The sequence below is a fragment of the Nanorana parkeri genome, unplaced genomic scaffold (assembly GCF_000935625.1).
Source record: "Nanorana parkeri isolate BGI_ZX_2015 unplaced genomic scaffold, ASM93562v1 scaffold102, whole genome shotgun sequence".
In the NCBI taxonomy this organism is placed as follows: Eukaryota; Metazoa; Chordata; class Amphibia; order Anura; family Dicroglossidae; genus Nanorana; species Nanorana parkeri.
In genome coordinates this window covers 208,627-222,449 of record NW_017306370.1, presented here as the reverse complement: position 1 = coordinate 222,449, position 13,823 = coordinate 208,627, and the positions used below count along the sequence as shown (strand labels likewise).

The following is a 13,823-nucleotide window of genomic DNA, read 5'->3' as shown; positions in this document are numbered from 1 at the left end:
CTCGCTCTGCCTCAATTGACATTCTCAGCCGTAAAATACTACATAGCATTGGGAAACTCCCGAGTGCTATTCGTGAGTTTCTGTGAGCCGAGGTGTCATAATGTTTTTTTTTTAATGCTTTTCATATGACACCCCACGCACTTTTTTTTTGTTTTAACTTGGGGGAGGGTCCCTCCTAACATTCCTACCAGGCCTAAAGGGTCTGGTATGAATTGGGGGGGAACGTCACGCTTTTTTTTTTTTCATCTTCTGCAGACTGAAAAAAAAAATCTAATGTCACTTTGCTGCTAACGAAATTTCATCCAATAAACGAAATTTCGACCGGCCTACCGCTAACGAATTTCGTCCGAATCCCGAAACAAATTAAATTGCGGACCCGAATCCGAAAAACAACTACTGCTAACGAATTTCGTCTAAATCCTAATCCCGCAACTAATTCAATTGCGGACCCGAATCCGAAAAAAGAAATATGCAAAATCCGAATAAAAACTAAACTAAACTAAACAATTTTTTTGCTGGTGAACATGACTAGTGGTTAGCACTTAATTTTTACAGCTCTAGGGTCCTTGGTTAAAAATGAATGGAGTTTGCATGTTCTCCCTATGCTTGTTCTTGCGCACACACTAAAGACATGCTGGTAGGTTAATTGGCTCCAGTCTTAAATTGTAAGCTCCTTAAAGGCAGGGACTTATGTGACTGTATGATAAATTGCTGTGCAGGTTGTCAGTGACTATATCAATACCTATAATAAATATAAATAGGAGTTTTCAGCTTAACCTCCCTGGGACCTGGTCATAGCTGTGATTGCTACAACCACTGTCCTTACTGGGCAGCTTGCTGTGAATGCCCCATTTTCAGTGTATTCAGTCTCAACGTTCTGACAAGTAAAGTATTCTGATTGACATCTGATGCGGCCTACTGCTCAGATAAGTTTGACAACTAAAACTTAACAACAGGTTTCCTTTAAATTGGATGAGGCGTTAAGATGGCCTGGGGAAATCAGAAACCACTGGCCAGAACATAAAGCTCATATCTTCTTGGTTACTCTTATCTGTTGCTTTATAAAAAAAAAAAAAAGCAAACAAATTCTCCGATAATCCTTGACGGAGACTGTTTCCGCTATTTACTTTAGCGCAATGTCACTTTCTGTGTTCCTAATTGTTTGTCCCAATTAATAACGGATCATGTGTTTTTATTTTCTGTGCGCTTCATTAAAACATAACTTTACTTTTTCTTCCCTGTAACAGCCCAGCCACAGTGGATCGAGAAGATTAATGATACGCAGTTAGACAGTGGAGATCAGGTCCACTGGGAATGCAAAGCATCTGGAAAGCCAAGGCCCATATATCGCTGGCTTAAGAATGGGCTCCCCTTGCTACCCCAGGTACTGTGTGAGCAGGTTAATTAAAGATTCTCACTACTTTTGCTGTATGCCTGCCAATAAAATGGTATTATGGATGGAAGTGTCAAGCGTGCCCACCAGTCTCTGCAAAGCTGTCACTTTATTTTGAATCCAAAATACAGGACTGGTTTAAAAGGTAGACAAAGAGCAGATACCCATTGCAACCAATTGCATTCCAGTTTGAAAGAAAAAGAGATGTCCTCACCTCTGTACCATGCCTGCTAACACACATCCGGTGATGTTCCTGGTAAATTAGATTTGGGAGAATATAAATGTGTGCGCTTGTATTCCTGACATGTTTCTTAAAGCAGAATTTAATCTTCCTTTCTTTATTACTATAATGCAGTCAGGCTTAAACAGTTATATTTAAATCTGACCATATTTTTTATATTTTACTGTACTGTTGTGCTAAAGTTAGGGTTAAAATTCTTCTTTCTTGGCAGCATGTTGGTGATCTGGTTTGCTGCTCCACACATAGTTTAGCAGTCTGGGTCTCTAGTGATCCAGGACAGGAGTAAAGCACTTTTATTTAGCTGATCCCCACTCCTGTGGTGTTCATCGCTCACCACTCTCCCCTCCACTCTGGCTATGGACTGTCTCTCAGCGTCCTCACTTATTATGTAGGTCAGTGGAACCTACATTAGATGTGATGACAGTCCTTAGACCACCAGAGCGAAGGGGAGAAGAGGATGCAGGGACCAGTATAGCAGCCTGGAGGGAGCCTGCAAGAGCTAGGAACAGAAGTAGCATAGCTTTTTCCTTTCCCCTAGGCATAAACAAGCACTTAACCCTTGCAGTGCAGGGTAGCCCCATGCGAAGGGTAGTTTTTTTGGTTTGTCCACAGATGGATTTTAAGAGTTTTTAAGTTTTTTTGCCTTCTTTCTTCCGTTGAGAAGATCTCCCTTTGCTTTCTTCCCTGGAAGCAAACAAGAAGCAAAAAACAAAATGTCTTCAAAGTGAAAAGGAATTCGCTCTTAGTAGATAAAGGGACTTCTTTTCTAATCTTGGGCCCTCAAAATTGTGCATTTTCTCTCTCTGTAGCAGTGGGGCCCAGGACACATAAAGAGGGTGAATGCCCCCAGCAGAGACACAAACAGCGGTAAAAATCTACCAGGTAGTCTAACCCTTCCTCACTTTATCCAAAGCTAAAACAAAAACAGTTTTGATTTTACATAGAATTTAACCCCCATACCAGAGCCTCAAAGGCAGCTCACGTATTCCTATGCTTACAGTATGAAAGCACCATTTATGAAAAATATTATATCAATGTAATATATTTTGCAGTCCATTTGTTTGTGAAGTTTTGGAAATGTATTAAAAAAATACCTATGTTTATTTTTAGTTTTGATTCTGATTCAGTATGGTATCCAGTAAGTCAACCCATTGCCAGAAGAGATCCTGGTCTGCTGGTCGTGTTAAAACTTTTAATGTCGTTCACATTTTGGGTGTGCTCTGTATGTATTTTTTGGGGAAAAAAAACGAATTCCTTACACCAAGCACAGGATTGTGTAACTTGAACATGGTGGTCCCCAACTGCCACACATCCCATACTGTTCTTGGACAAATTTCCTTGGTGATTGGATTATTGTGTCTGGGCTTCCTGTGTAGATATAAATGCTAGGGTATGTTCCTGACACTTATTAGAACTGAATAAGTTGTTCGGATAAGCTATGAAATGTACAGAACAAGTCCAGGTGATTGTGACTAACTACTACTAGCCTGCGTCCTCTGAGTACATTATCAGTCTGCACCAGGCTTTCAGGAGATTGCTGTAGAGAATGGCGCCATGTGATTATGTGGCATTGTTCTCTACAGCATTCAGGACCCAAGGAGGAGGAAGAGCACCAATGATGTCATGTGACCAAAGACTCAAGAAAAAATATATGTATACAAAACTTTCTGCAAACAATAAAGGTGGGGGCAGAGAACCTGTAGCGGGACTTTAATTTAGAATGGGATATTCATTTTTGATCTAATTATAAAGCCCCCTTGAAAGGAGTTGTTACGTTTAAACTGTCCTTCTGGTGATCCATGGTAATCTGGAAGGGTCTTTCCCAGCCATGGAAGTATCAGAGGGCACTTTGATTTATCGCTAACTGCAGTAAGTGACTGGGCTATAAGTCGCCATACTTAATGATTAGAGCAGACAGCTCAACTCTTATTTCACTTCGAAAGGTCAAATTTCTAGCAGATTTTATCATAAACACCTATGGTTAAACAAAATACAATACAGACATTCAACACACCTCCTGTTCTTCTGCATCCCTGATCATATTTGGGCCAGTTATGGCTCATATACAAGGATGTTTGGAACAATCTGTAACAAAAGTTGATTGGACTGACATGTCAAGAAAAACACGCTAATGAGCACTAAATCATTTTAGAGGTAACAGAGGCAAACATGGCAACATGGTCAACTAGAGACAACAAGAACTGTGGTTTTATATGGAAGGAATGAGCGTCATTTAGGTATTGGTGATAACTAAAGCCCAGAGGAACTAATTACTGAAAAAAAGTTAGGAGTTCTTGGAAGAACAGATGCACACCTGAATAACTATATGTTGTATAAATGTCACACACCTAATTCAGAGTTGACATTTACCAGTATACATGTTTCAAGCTTATTAAAGCACACAAATTATAGTATATTATGCTATATTTTATATATTAAAACTTCCATAAGAGAAACATTGAGCCCGCCATTGCTGACCATTTATTGTGTAAAATGCTCTAGCTGTCATGCTGACCCCCTGGCTTTAACATTATTAGTTATTAATCCAATACAAGTATGTAGAAAATTATTTTTTACTTTCTCTCAAGCTTTTGTGATATGCATAGCAGTTTTAGGTCAGGGGCTTAGGATGTATTGAAGGCAGTAAGCCAGGCTAACCATCAAGCAACAAGACATTATAGAAGGATTACTTTAAAGATGACCTGTACTGTGGAAGCTGTGTTCACAAAAGGCAGTCAAAGGGCAAGGGGCTAGTCATCAGTATGGCTTGTTGTCTCCCTGCAGCTGCTCTTTTCACTATGACTGACTTACCATGCCTTCTTCTGCAGTGTTTTTCTATGTGGAGACAGCCATCTTGACAGAGGCAGTGATTTGCTTTATAATGTCAGAATTGTTGTAATATTCAAGAGATAGGAGTAGAGGATGAGGAAAAAAAATACAGATCCACAGAATACATGAAGCAAAAGCAGGTAGATCCTTACACTGCATATAATCAGGTACAGTTTTCTCTCCAGCGAAGAGAACAGTGAGAAGTAATTCATCTTAACCCAAATCTCCTGAGACTAGTAGTCAGAGACGGCAGTTCCTTAGAGCTCACACTGCATGTATACTGCTAGGAGGCTGTAGGCACAGGAGTGTCTAGGTACAGTTTTATGTCAGGAAGTGCACTGATATTTCAAAGAAGGCATTTCAAACAAAAGGTACATCTTTCAGGGTACTTCTTAGGCACAATTAACGTTTCTAGATGTTCCCTATTATGTAGTAAACCTAAGGTCTGTTTTAACATACATTTTGTATTTTAGGATGCATGTATAAAACAAATATAAAGCAGAAATCTAGAAAAACGTTGTGCAATTCCACCGTTTATATTACAAGGCTTGAGTGTATTCTTAACACCTGCATGTTTTTATGAAGATATCAGGAGTGACTTTAAATGTCAAACATAGCTCTACATTTACTTATTTCAGCAAACAGTGAACTTTATATTCCCATCAAAACAAAACCTTACCTAATCCCACATTATTTAAAGAAAGTCCTTCAACTTTTGAGAATTGAGGTACTGGTGTGAACATGTGACGTATAAGCCCCTACACACGCCCTGTATGTATGTCATGATGAAAAAGCCTTTTGCATTTGCTCTGACATATCATCAAAAAGTGGGAAAAACTTTAATGGAAGGGCCGGAGCTCCACAAAGATAACACTTAGTACATATAGTTATGTTGAAGGGAGCTTCATTTATTGAAAGTAGGGACTGCAAAATGTTTTTTTTATTCATACATTTACCCCTGCATCATTCTTAAATGAGGGGCAATTGAGTTTTATGAAATGCATACATTAGCATGAATACTACATGTGTACATAGTATTATAATGATCCAATTAGCCAAAAACATGTTTCTTATACACCATTTGAAATATCTATTACAGAACAGACTTGAAATGGTTAACGGCATGTTGACAATTCACAATATTAGTCAATCAGATGCTGGGATGTACCAATGTCTGGCGGAAAACATCTATGGAATCATCTATGGAAGCGCTGAGCTTAAAGTTCTGGGTAAGTCTGGCGACATTGGTCATCTGAAGATAATTTCATCTTCATTTTTAGTTGATTTAACGCCATTTAAACTTTTAAATTTAAATGTCCTGCCTTTGAGTATACACCAAAAGATGTATGCTATTGCCTTTATTGGCTGGAAAAAAACATCTTTTGTGTTCCTCTCTGATATAATGTCACTTTGTTACTGAACTTTAACTTACCTGAGATCATGGATAAGCTCCACCACTTTCATTTTCATTAATGCTGTCCTTATGGCCACTAAGGCAGTCTCACTGGACAGTGGAAAAGTAGTTTATAGGCTTACCCATGAATTCAGGGAGAGTTCAGTCCAGTAACAAACTGACACTAAATCATAGCGAGAAGCACAGAAGAAGTTTACCTGTCGAAAGACCCTTACTGACCTATTGTGGTATATACATCTGGTAGAACCTTAAGAGGTAAATGTTTAAATTGGAGAGCAGGTACTCTAGAACTACGTCGGCTCAATAGATCAGGAAGTGAGTGAACACATACCGTCGCTCACTTCTCGATTCTGTCTCTGCAGAGAGCCGTGACTGTCACTCACGGCTCCCTGCAGGGATTTCCCCCCCCTCCCCGCTCCGATCCTCCAGCGCTGACTGGCGGACCGGATGGGTGAGGGGGCGGGTACAGCTGGCTCTGCCTCTAGATAGGCAGAGCCAGCTGTCAATCACGCAGCTGGGTGGATCTCGACAGTAATGTTGGGATCCCTCCCGGCTGCGGCAGTCTCAGTATATCGCAAGCTGTAGCTTGCAGTATACTGAGCTTTGGGTCATGGGAGGATGCTAGTTTATGTCCTCCCGTGACTCTTAGGAGAACTGTGGGGAAAAGCACTGATCCTATAATTCTCCTTTAAGCGTGCAGTCACCAAAGGTTTACTGAGTGTCCCTTTATTAGCAGAAAGATTCTTATAAAAGACTTAAACCCTGGAATCTAGCTACTTTCCTTTTCCTGCTTCTATCTGTAAATTTAGAAAAAGACTTGTGGAATACGTAAAGGAAATCTAAAACCAAAAACAAACATGTAATATATTGCAGCTTACCAGCCTCTAGATGTGGTGGCTGCAAAAAATGTCATATTTCAGACTTTAAACATTTTCAGCAAGTGCAAAAAATACCTGTTGATGTTGCCAGAAATGCAATGTCCTTGTATCTGCCATATAGTGGAGATAGAAAAAGACAGAAGTCCAGCCTGGGTGGCAACAATGTCTTTCATTATAGATAAACTGTAGATATGAGTGTGGTCATCATCCAGGGCAGGAAATGTGTTGTTCACTGGATTACCACCATGTAAAAATAAAGCAAATAAAGCCTAAAATAAAAATAATGCAGCAACTACATCTAAGGACTACTAAGCAGCAATATATTATATATAATGTTTGTATTTAGATAGACTTTTAGCAAGTTTGGGTTTACTGTGGGCTGTCCCCAAATCCTGTCCCAGCACAGTGTGTGGCTCCAGCAGGGCAGGATCTGTGTGCAAGCATAACACTGATTGGCTGCTTGGCAAGCTCTGTTCCTGAATCAACAGCATACCAGTACCTAGAGGAAGCCCAAACTTGCTGAAAGGTAGATAACCCACAGAACTCTTGTTTTCTTTGTATACATGCAGAGTCATATAATTGCCAAAAACATCCAACATTTTATTGGTAAACAGTACCCATCCACGCTGAAATGAGCTTGTGATGAAAGCTTCATGCCTAGTACATCTTCTTTCGTTTGCAAACACACAGAGAAAACGCTTCTTTTCCAGATAACCTTTGCGTTTGATTTCAGGTCTCAGAACAAAATACATAAAGACTGCTTTGTGCTGCTCTTTGAAAGCTCCTAAAAAAAAAAAGAGAGCTGTCTTTGCATAAACATTCTATAAAGGCACAACACGGCAATGCACGGAAGAACAGTGGGGGATTTATTGTGATTCAGATCTGTGATTGTTATTTTCATATGTGTTTTCGTTTAACAGCATCCGCTCCCTCGTTCGAGCTCAACCAACGGCAAAAAACAATAATCATCACCAAGGGCAAGGAAGTCATTATGGAGTGTAAACCACAGGCATCTCCCAAGCCAGCCATCTCCTGGATGAAGGGTGACAGAGCTGTGAGGCAGAACAAGAGGTTAGAAACTGTCAACTTTACTTCTATAATTAATCTGTTATGGAATGTTAGTGTTTTCCTGGGCACCTGTCAGATTGCTGCACTTCAGCTTACTTTGCGCACATATGTAGGTAATGTATACGGTATAACTTTGCCTCTAGCAGGACTTTTCATGCTGTATATATCTTCTCACAATTAGAAGAAGTGACCAGTGTTTGCTTTACTCTGACCTAGCATCAGATATTCGTTTTTTAAGTCAACGGGTTCACTTTATTCCACTTTCCCAGCAGCACATAGCTATTTTTTCCTTTCTTACCCCACTGATCCTTACAACTACTGAGAGAAAGAGAAGCCTACTTTGAAAGCTACGAGTCTTCCTTCCTCCCAAGAATGGATGATCCTTGTTCAGGCATCACCTAGGGTCAGCATATGCGTCCTGGACTAAGACATTGGCCTTGGGGTTACCTAGTCTCGGTGTTTGAAGACCAACTTTTACGTTTTAATCTACTTGGTCCCTAACACAACTAAGTCCCTCAAACGTAAAGTACAACTGAAGCTGAAAATGTTTTTAGTTTTGGATAGAGTGGATAGAGATTAGAAGACCTTTCAGGTGTTTTTGCTGTCAGTGTCCCCGTTAGGGAAACTCACCCCCTATATTTGTCATAGTTATCATTATCACTGAAAGTGAAAGGAAATGTTCCAGTGGGGACAATACTTCTGGTGATCCTGCTAACCACCAGGGAGTCCCCTCTGTTCTGAGGGATTGCCTCTCACTTCCTGTTTTGGCTTTTGGACAGGAAGTGAAGTGAAGGAAAATCTCTCCATTCGGGCAGAGATAGCAAATAAAACTGACAGAAGTTATAATCTTCCAATACTCTATCCAAGATTAAATGCAAAGCTTTGGCTTCAGCTCTACTTTAATCTTTGACCAACCTATGTAAAAAAAAATCCATCACTCATACACAATTTAGTCTTATTCTCCTTCTCACACTGTGACCAACCAATCCCTGACAGCCTCACACATATTAGCTCCCTCTCACCTTGTTACCAGCCAGTGATTACTGGATAAGGGAAGGTTAAGAAAATGCTTCATAGTGCCTTCAGCATATTTAGATTACATCATTTTTACACTATGTTGTCCTCGGGTAGACTATAATATACTGTGCATAGACACAGAAGCCTTCTTGATCTCAAGAACTACTTTTTAATAATTATAGGTACAGTTTATCTACTGTTGCTGCATATTGTGACATGTTTTGAATGCATTCTGAAAGACTTGTAAAGTTACTGAACAATCCACTTCAAAGTGAACATGTGTCTCTAAACTGCCAGAAGAAAAGTAGGCACCCAATGTATATTCACATACCATTGATATCTACCCTAGAAGCAAATATTTCTTGCATGTTTTTGAGCTTTTATTTATATAATAAATCCCCCCCCCCCCATTATTATTTTTACATGTGTCTCTAAACTGCCAGAAGAAAAGTAGGCACCCAATGTATATTCACATACCATTGATATCTACCCTAGAAGCAAATATTTCTTGCATGTTTTTGAGCTTTTATTTATATAATAAATCCCCCCCCCCCCATTATTATTTTTGTTGTGTACTTCTGAACCCCTACAGTACTCCAGATTTTACTTACCATTGGTGATCTCTTGACACACAATAGAGTTGTTGAAATCAACCTAGACTGACTGTAGCTACTTGTAATGCATGGTGTAGAGTGGTGTAGGGCAAAAAAATTCAGGAGAGGAGTTTTACATTCTAAAATATAAAAAAGATAGGATATAATGGAAATGTATATCAACTTCTCCTGGAGAAAAAGCTGAAGAGCCTGCACTGTTATGAAATAGCAGGCATAATACCTCTGTTTGGCTACCTGGAACCCTCCTTACCTCTGGGAGGCACATGTTGTATGCAAATACCAACTTTTATCTGTAAGTTGCGACTTATAAACCTGAAAGATGTTGAGACATATAATGAGCACTTTGTAGTGTAGTAGTCACAAAAGGTGTACATGAGTGTATTGTTTTCAATACTGTGGCCCTTGTAATCATATCAAATGGTTTCAGCACTTTGTAGTGCATGCAAAAAAGTCCAGAACAATTCACAGTTCTCCTTTAAGCAGACCCCCACTGCCCATCGAATGCTGGAGTGCAGGTGAGACCATTTAATTGTACGTTTTTTAAATTAAAAAAAATGTAAACTTTATTTTATTCTGCTATGGTGAACTAAAATAATGTAAAATAAATAATTAAACAGGGAGTGTGAGACTGGTATTTTTGTGGTTTATTTTTCGGGCTGTTTAACCCAGCCTTTCTCAACCTGGGTGCCGTGGCACCCTGGTGTGCCTTCTGATTTCCTCTACATTTTCACACAAAGTAATGCCTCTGATGTGAGGAAGGGGGGCAAATAGGGGAACTCTGATGTGAAAGGGGGGCTTCTAGTGTGAAAGGGGGACTGTACACTAATGTTAAAGGGATGTAAAGGGGGAATCCCACTTTTTTTTGTTTTTGCTTGGGGGTCCCCCTCGTTAAAATCCATACCAGACCCAGATCTCACATAAGGGTTTGGTATGGATTTTGGAAGGACCACTTGTTGTTCTTTACATCTACGGTATTTACATTTTAGACTGGGGCCACTTGAGAATTTGCATACTTTTATCTAGGGATGCACCTATACCAAGTACCGGACTCGGTACAAGTACATATACTTTTCCAGCTCTAAGACTAGACTAGAGAAAAATTCAAAAGTTAAGAGGCAGCTGTCATTTGTAAGGAGCACAAGGAGCTCCTGGGATTTGTACATCCCTGTTTTAATGCATGATTTTGTTTTTGTAAACATATATAAAGGTTTGCACCCTATGGTCAGCTGAGGTTAAAAATGTTCCAGAGGACTTGGCAGCAAAAGAGTTAAATGGTTCCATGACTGTAAAATGGCTGGGAAACGCAGGTTAAAACCACTAGCTTCTGCAATAGCTAGAGCAATTGTTTTGGATGAATCAAGCATTTAAAACATAGGTTAACCTTTATTACTTGTATTATATGTAATGGCCTTTTCGTGGCACCTTAGTTTGCCCAATTTCAGATTTTGATGACAGCAATGTGAAAGATATACAAACATGGCGACCTGTGGCTATAGAACAAAATGGCTGCAAGCGTCGCTTCACCTGACTGCAACTATGGGTTGTAGACAGTGCAGGTTACAGTAGTCTTAGGAAGAAGAAGTGTATTTTTAGGTAAACTGACAGTTATCATATCAATCCCACTCACGTGACAAAGAAAGTGAACATACCTCACCATAAATACTATGGGAAGAAGTGTCAAATTGGAAATTACATTGTATGTACAGCAATTTTATTTCAGTTTTTATGGTCTAGTACTGCTTAGTATTGAATAGTACCAATAGTACTGGATCAGATTAATTGGCCAGGCAAGTAGCATTTTCAGAAGGAAAGATCGATAATGACATCATGCATAATTTTCATAATCGGAGACACGTACTACCGCTGGAGGGACAGCTGAAAAGGACAGTAAGGAAGAAGAAGAAGATTGGATTAAGAAACATCATTTAAGGTAAGTCCCTACAGCAGGATTGGGAAGGGGGAAACAAACTTTGACTTTAGTGCCACTTTAACTTCATTAACATACAATGGAGAAGCCAGGGTTGTAATCCTTTAACCCCTCACAGCCCCACCCAGCATTACAAAAGAAAGAGTAGCACGTAGGGAGTAGCACATAGGATTTTAACCCCCTAACCCAAGTAAAAGCAATTTCAAATGCAAGAAGCATTTTTTTATATTTGTTTACCTTGTGCTATGTGAATGGGAACATGTAACAAATATAAAATTGGTGTTTTCCCAATTTGGCTCCAAAATAGAAATACACTTTAACGCTCTTACAGGTCAAACCAATTCCAATGTGTTACTTTGGTAGTGACAATTCTAGTCAGATCAGCTGAAAGATGATTTATGATTGGCTGCAAGATGATTTCTTATTGGCAGTTTAGGGCCACTCCACTTTGCACATCATCAGTGTTCTTTCCATTGCCTTACTGCAGGGGTGGGCAACTATGGCCCTCCAGCTGTGCTTTAACTACAAATCCCAACATGCCTCTGCCTCTGGGAGTCATGCCCATTTCCGTCAGCCTTGCAATGCCTCATGGGACTTGTAGTACCACAACAGCCGCGGGCCATAGTTGCCCACCCCTGCCTTACCATATGATTTTAATAGTGATAACTGAGCTTATGCAGTGTGTGACATTTGCTGTGTACTCATGATGCGATGTGTCAGCCTGGATAATGTGGATGCTTTTAGGACTATTATTCTGATAATCTTGGTAATGGTTCAGGACATTTCTTCCCACTGCCCATGTATATTTCATGGCAATACATAAATTCCTCAGCTGCATGTATATTTAATATTCTGACATATAACTCATTGGCAGGGATGTCAGCTTTGACTCTTGTAGAAAATGAGCCTTATAAAGAAAGGGGAAGCTCGGTACGGCTCTCAAGTCCAGTGATAAATGGATATTTTGTCCTTTTGGGTTTGAAAGGTTTAAAACAGGTTGAAGTCTTGGAATTATTAGCCTTGAATAGAAGCACAGAAGAGAGAAGATTTGGAGAACGGTGTGCATCCGGTATAAGAATTTGCAGATATACTGTATATGCAGTATTGCCTGCAGAATGCCTGAGTATCAAATGCTCAACCATGATGTGGAAAGTGCAACTATCTATAGCAGGGGTAGTGAATTAAAATTCAAGGAGGTCTGCTGAGTAAAATTTTCTTCAATCAGAGGTCCAAATCACAGCCCAGCCAGAATGGTCACCGTGTCTGTACCGCAGTCCGCCATTTAGGCTGCATTCACACCAGCAGCTGCACTGCAATTCACAGCTGCTGGTGTGTGTTCCCAGGCACAGTGCTTATGTGTAATTCCAGCACATCACACTGTTTTTTTTGTTTTGTTAGAACTCCCTGTGATGAACTCCCTGATACCCTGACTGGATAACTCCGTCTTAAGACTGTTCCCTGTATGCTGGAACCAGAAGCAAGTGAATATAGCATGGGCTTACCCCAAGAATCAGACAGCACTGACTTTGGAGTGGAAACATGAACTGGTTTATTGAAGAAAGCACACAGAGTTTATATCTCACAGAATCAGATAAGAGTTCAGTGTGGTACCTTGACCAATCGCCTCCCCCAGACAGCCGGGTGCCGCATTGAAATTCCTTAATTAGATGAGAGCTTAATCACAGCAACCTAAACAATGGCCACTCCAGACAGTCTGCTGCCTTCACAAAAATAAGTTTAGCAGAGATGGTTTCCAAACAAGATGGAAGTCCAGATGGTTCAAATAAAGTCAAATAGTGACAAGCTCTCTCTCTAGATAAAATACTAAACAAGAAAACACACACACAGCAAACAAAGTTCTCCGGGGCAAAAGATCTCTGCAGCACTAGGTCCCTCACACTCCCCCCTCCCCTTCTCTCCCTATTTACATACACATGCATGGCTTACGTGCACATGTTCATTCGATTCACATGCTGGGGTTGGTTTTAATTTTTTTAATTTTAACTTTTGCTATCACAAAGGGGCTAACAACCCCATATGTGACCTCATTTACAGGTGACAGATTCTCTTTCTGGAGACATCGGGATTCTAATAGACTCCTTGTGTCAATCCTGCCCTCCAATACAAGCAACATTAGCGATAAACTGTTTAAAATTAACTCCGTTACAAAAACTAGAGGCCATCACCTAAAATTGATGGAAAAAAAATTCCAGCACAAGGGGCGAAGGGGGTTCTTCACAGTAAGATCAGTTAGGGTCTGGAACTCACTGCCACAGGCGGTGATTTCAGCAAATAATGTGGAATTGTTCAAGAAACTTTTGGATGATTTCTTAAGGGACCGTAATATACAGGGGTACGGGTACTCCTAGAATGAGATCCTAATAGGTTGGACTTGATGGACTAATGTCTTTATTCAACCTCAAATACTATGTAACTATGTAA

At 40.0% G+C, this 13,823-nt stretch overlaps 1 protein-coding gene across 1 annotated transcript in view; it reads left to right on the top strand.

The window, feature by feature from the left end:
• The window catches only part of CNTN5 (contactin 5), a gene marked incomplete at its 3' end in the record, with an annotated part of 543,955 nt that overhangs the window by 321,915 nt on the left and 208,217 nt on the right, over positions 1 to 13,823 (top strand). Inside the window, exons 9-11 of the mRNA XM_018552938.1 lie at positions 1,248 to 1,384; positions 5,563 to 5,692; positions 7,676 to 7,826. Coding sequence (XP_018408440.1) covers positions 1,248 to 1,384; positions 5,563 to 5,692; positions 7,676 to 7,826 — 418 coding nt within the window. The remainder of the gene's footprint in view (positions 1 to 1,247; positions 1,385 to 5,562; positions 5,693 to 7,675; positions 7,827 to 13,823) is intronic.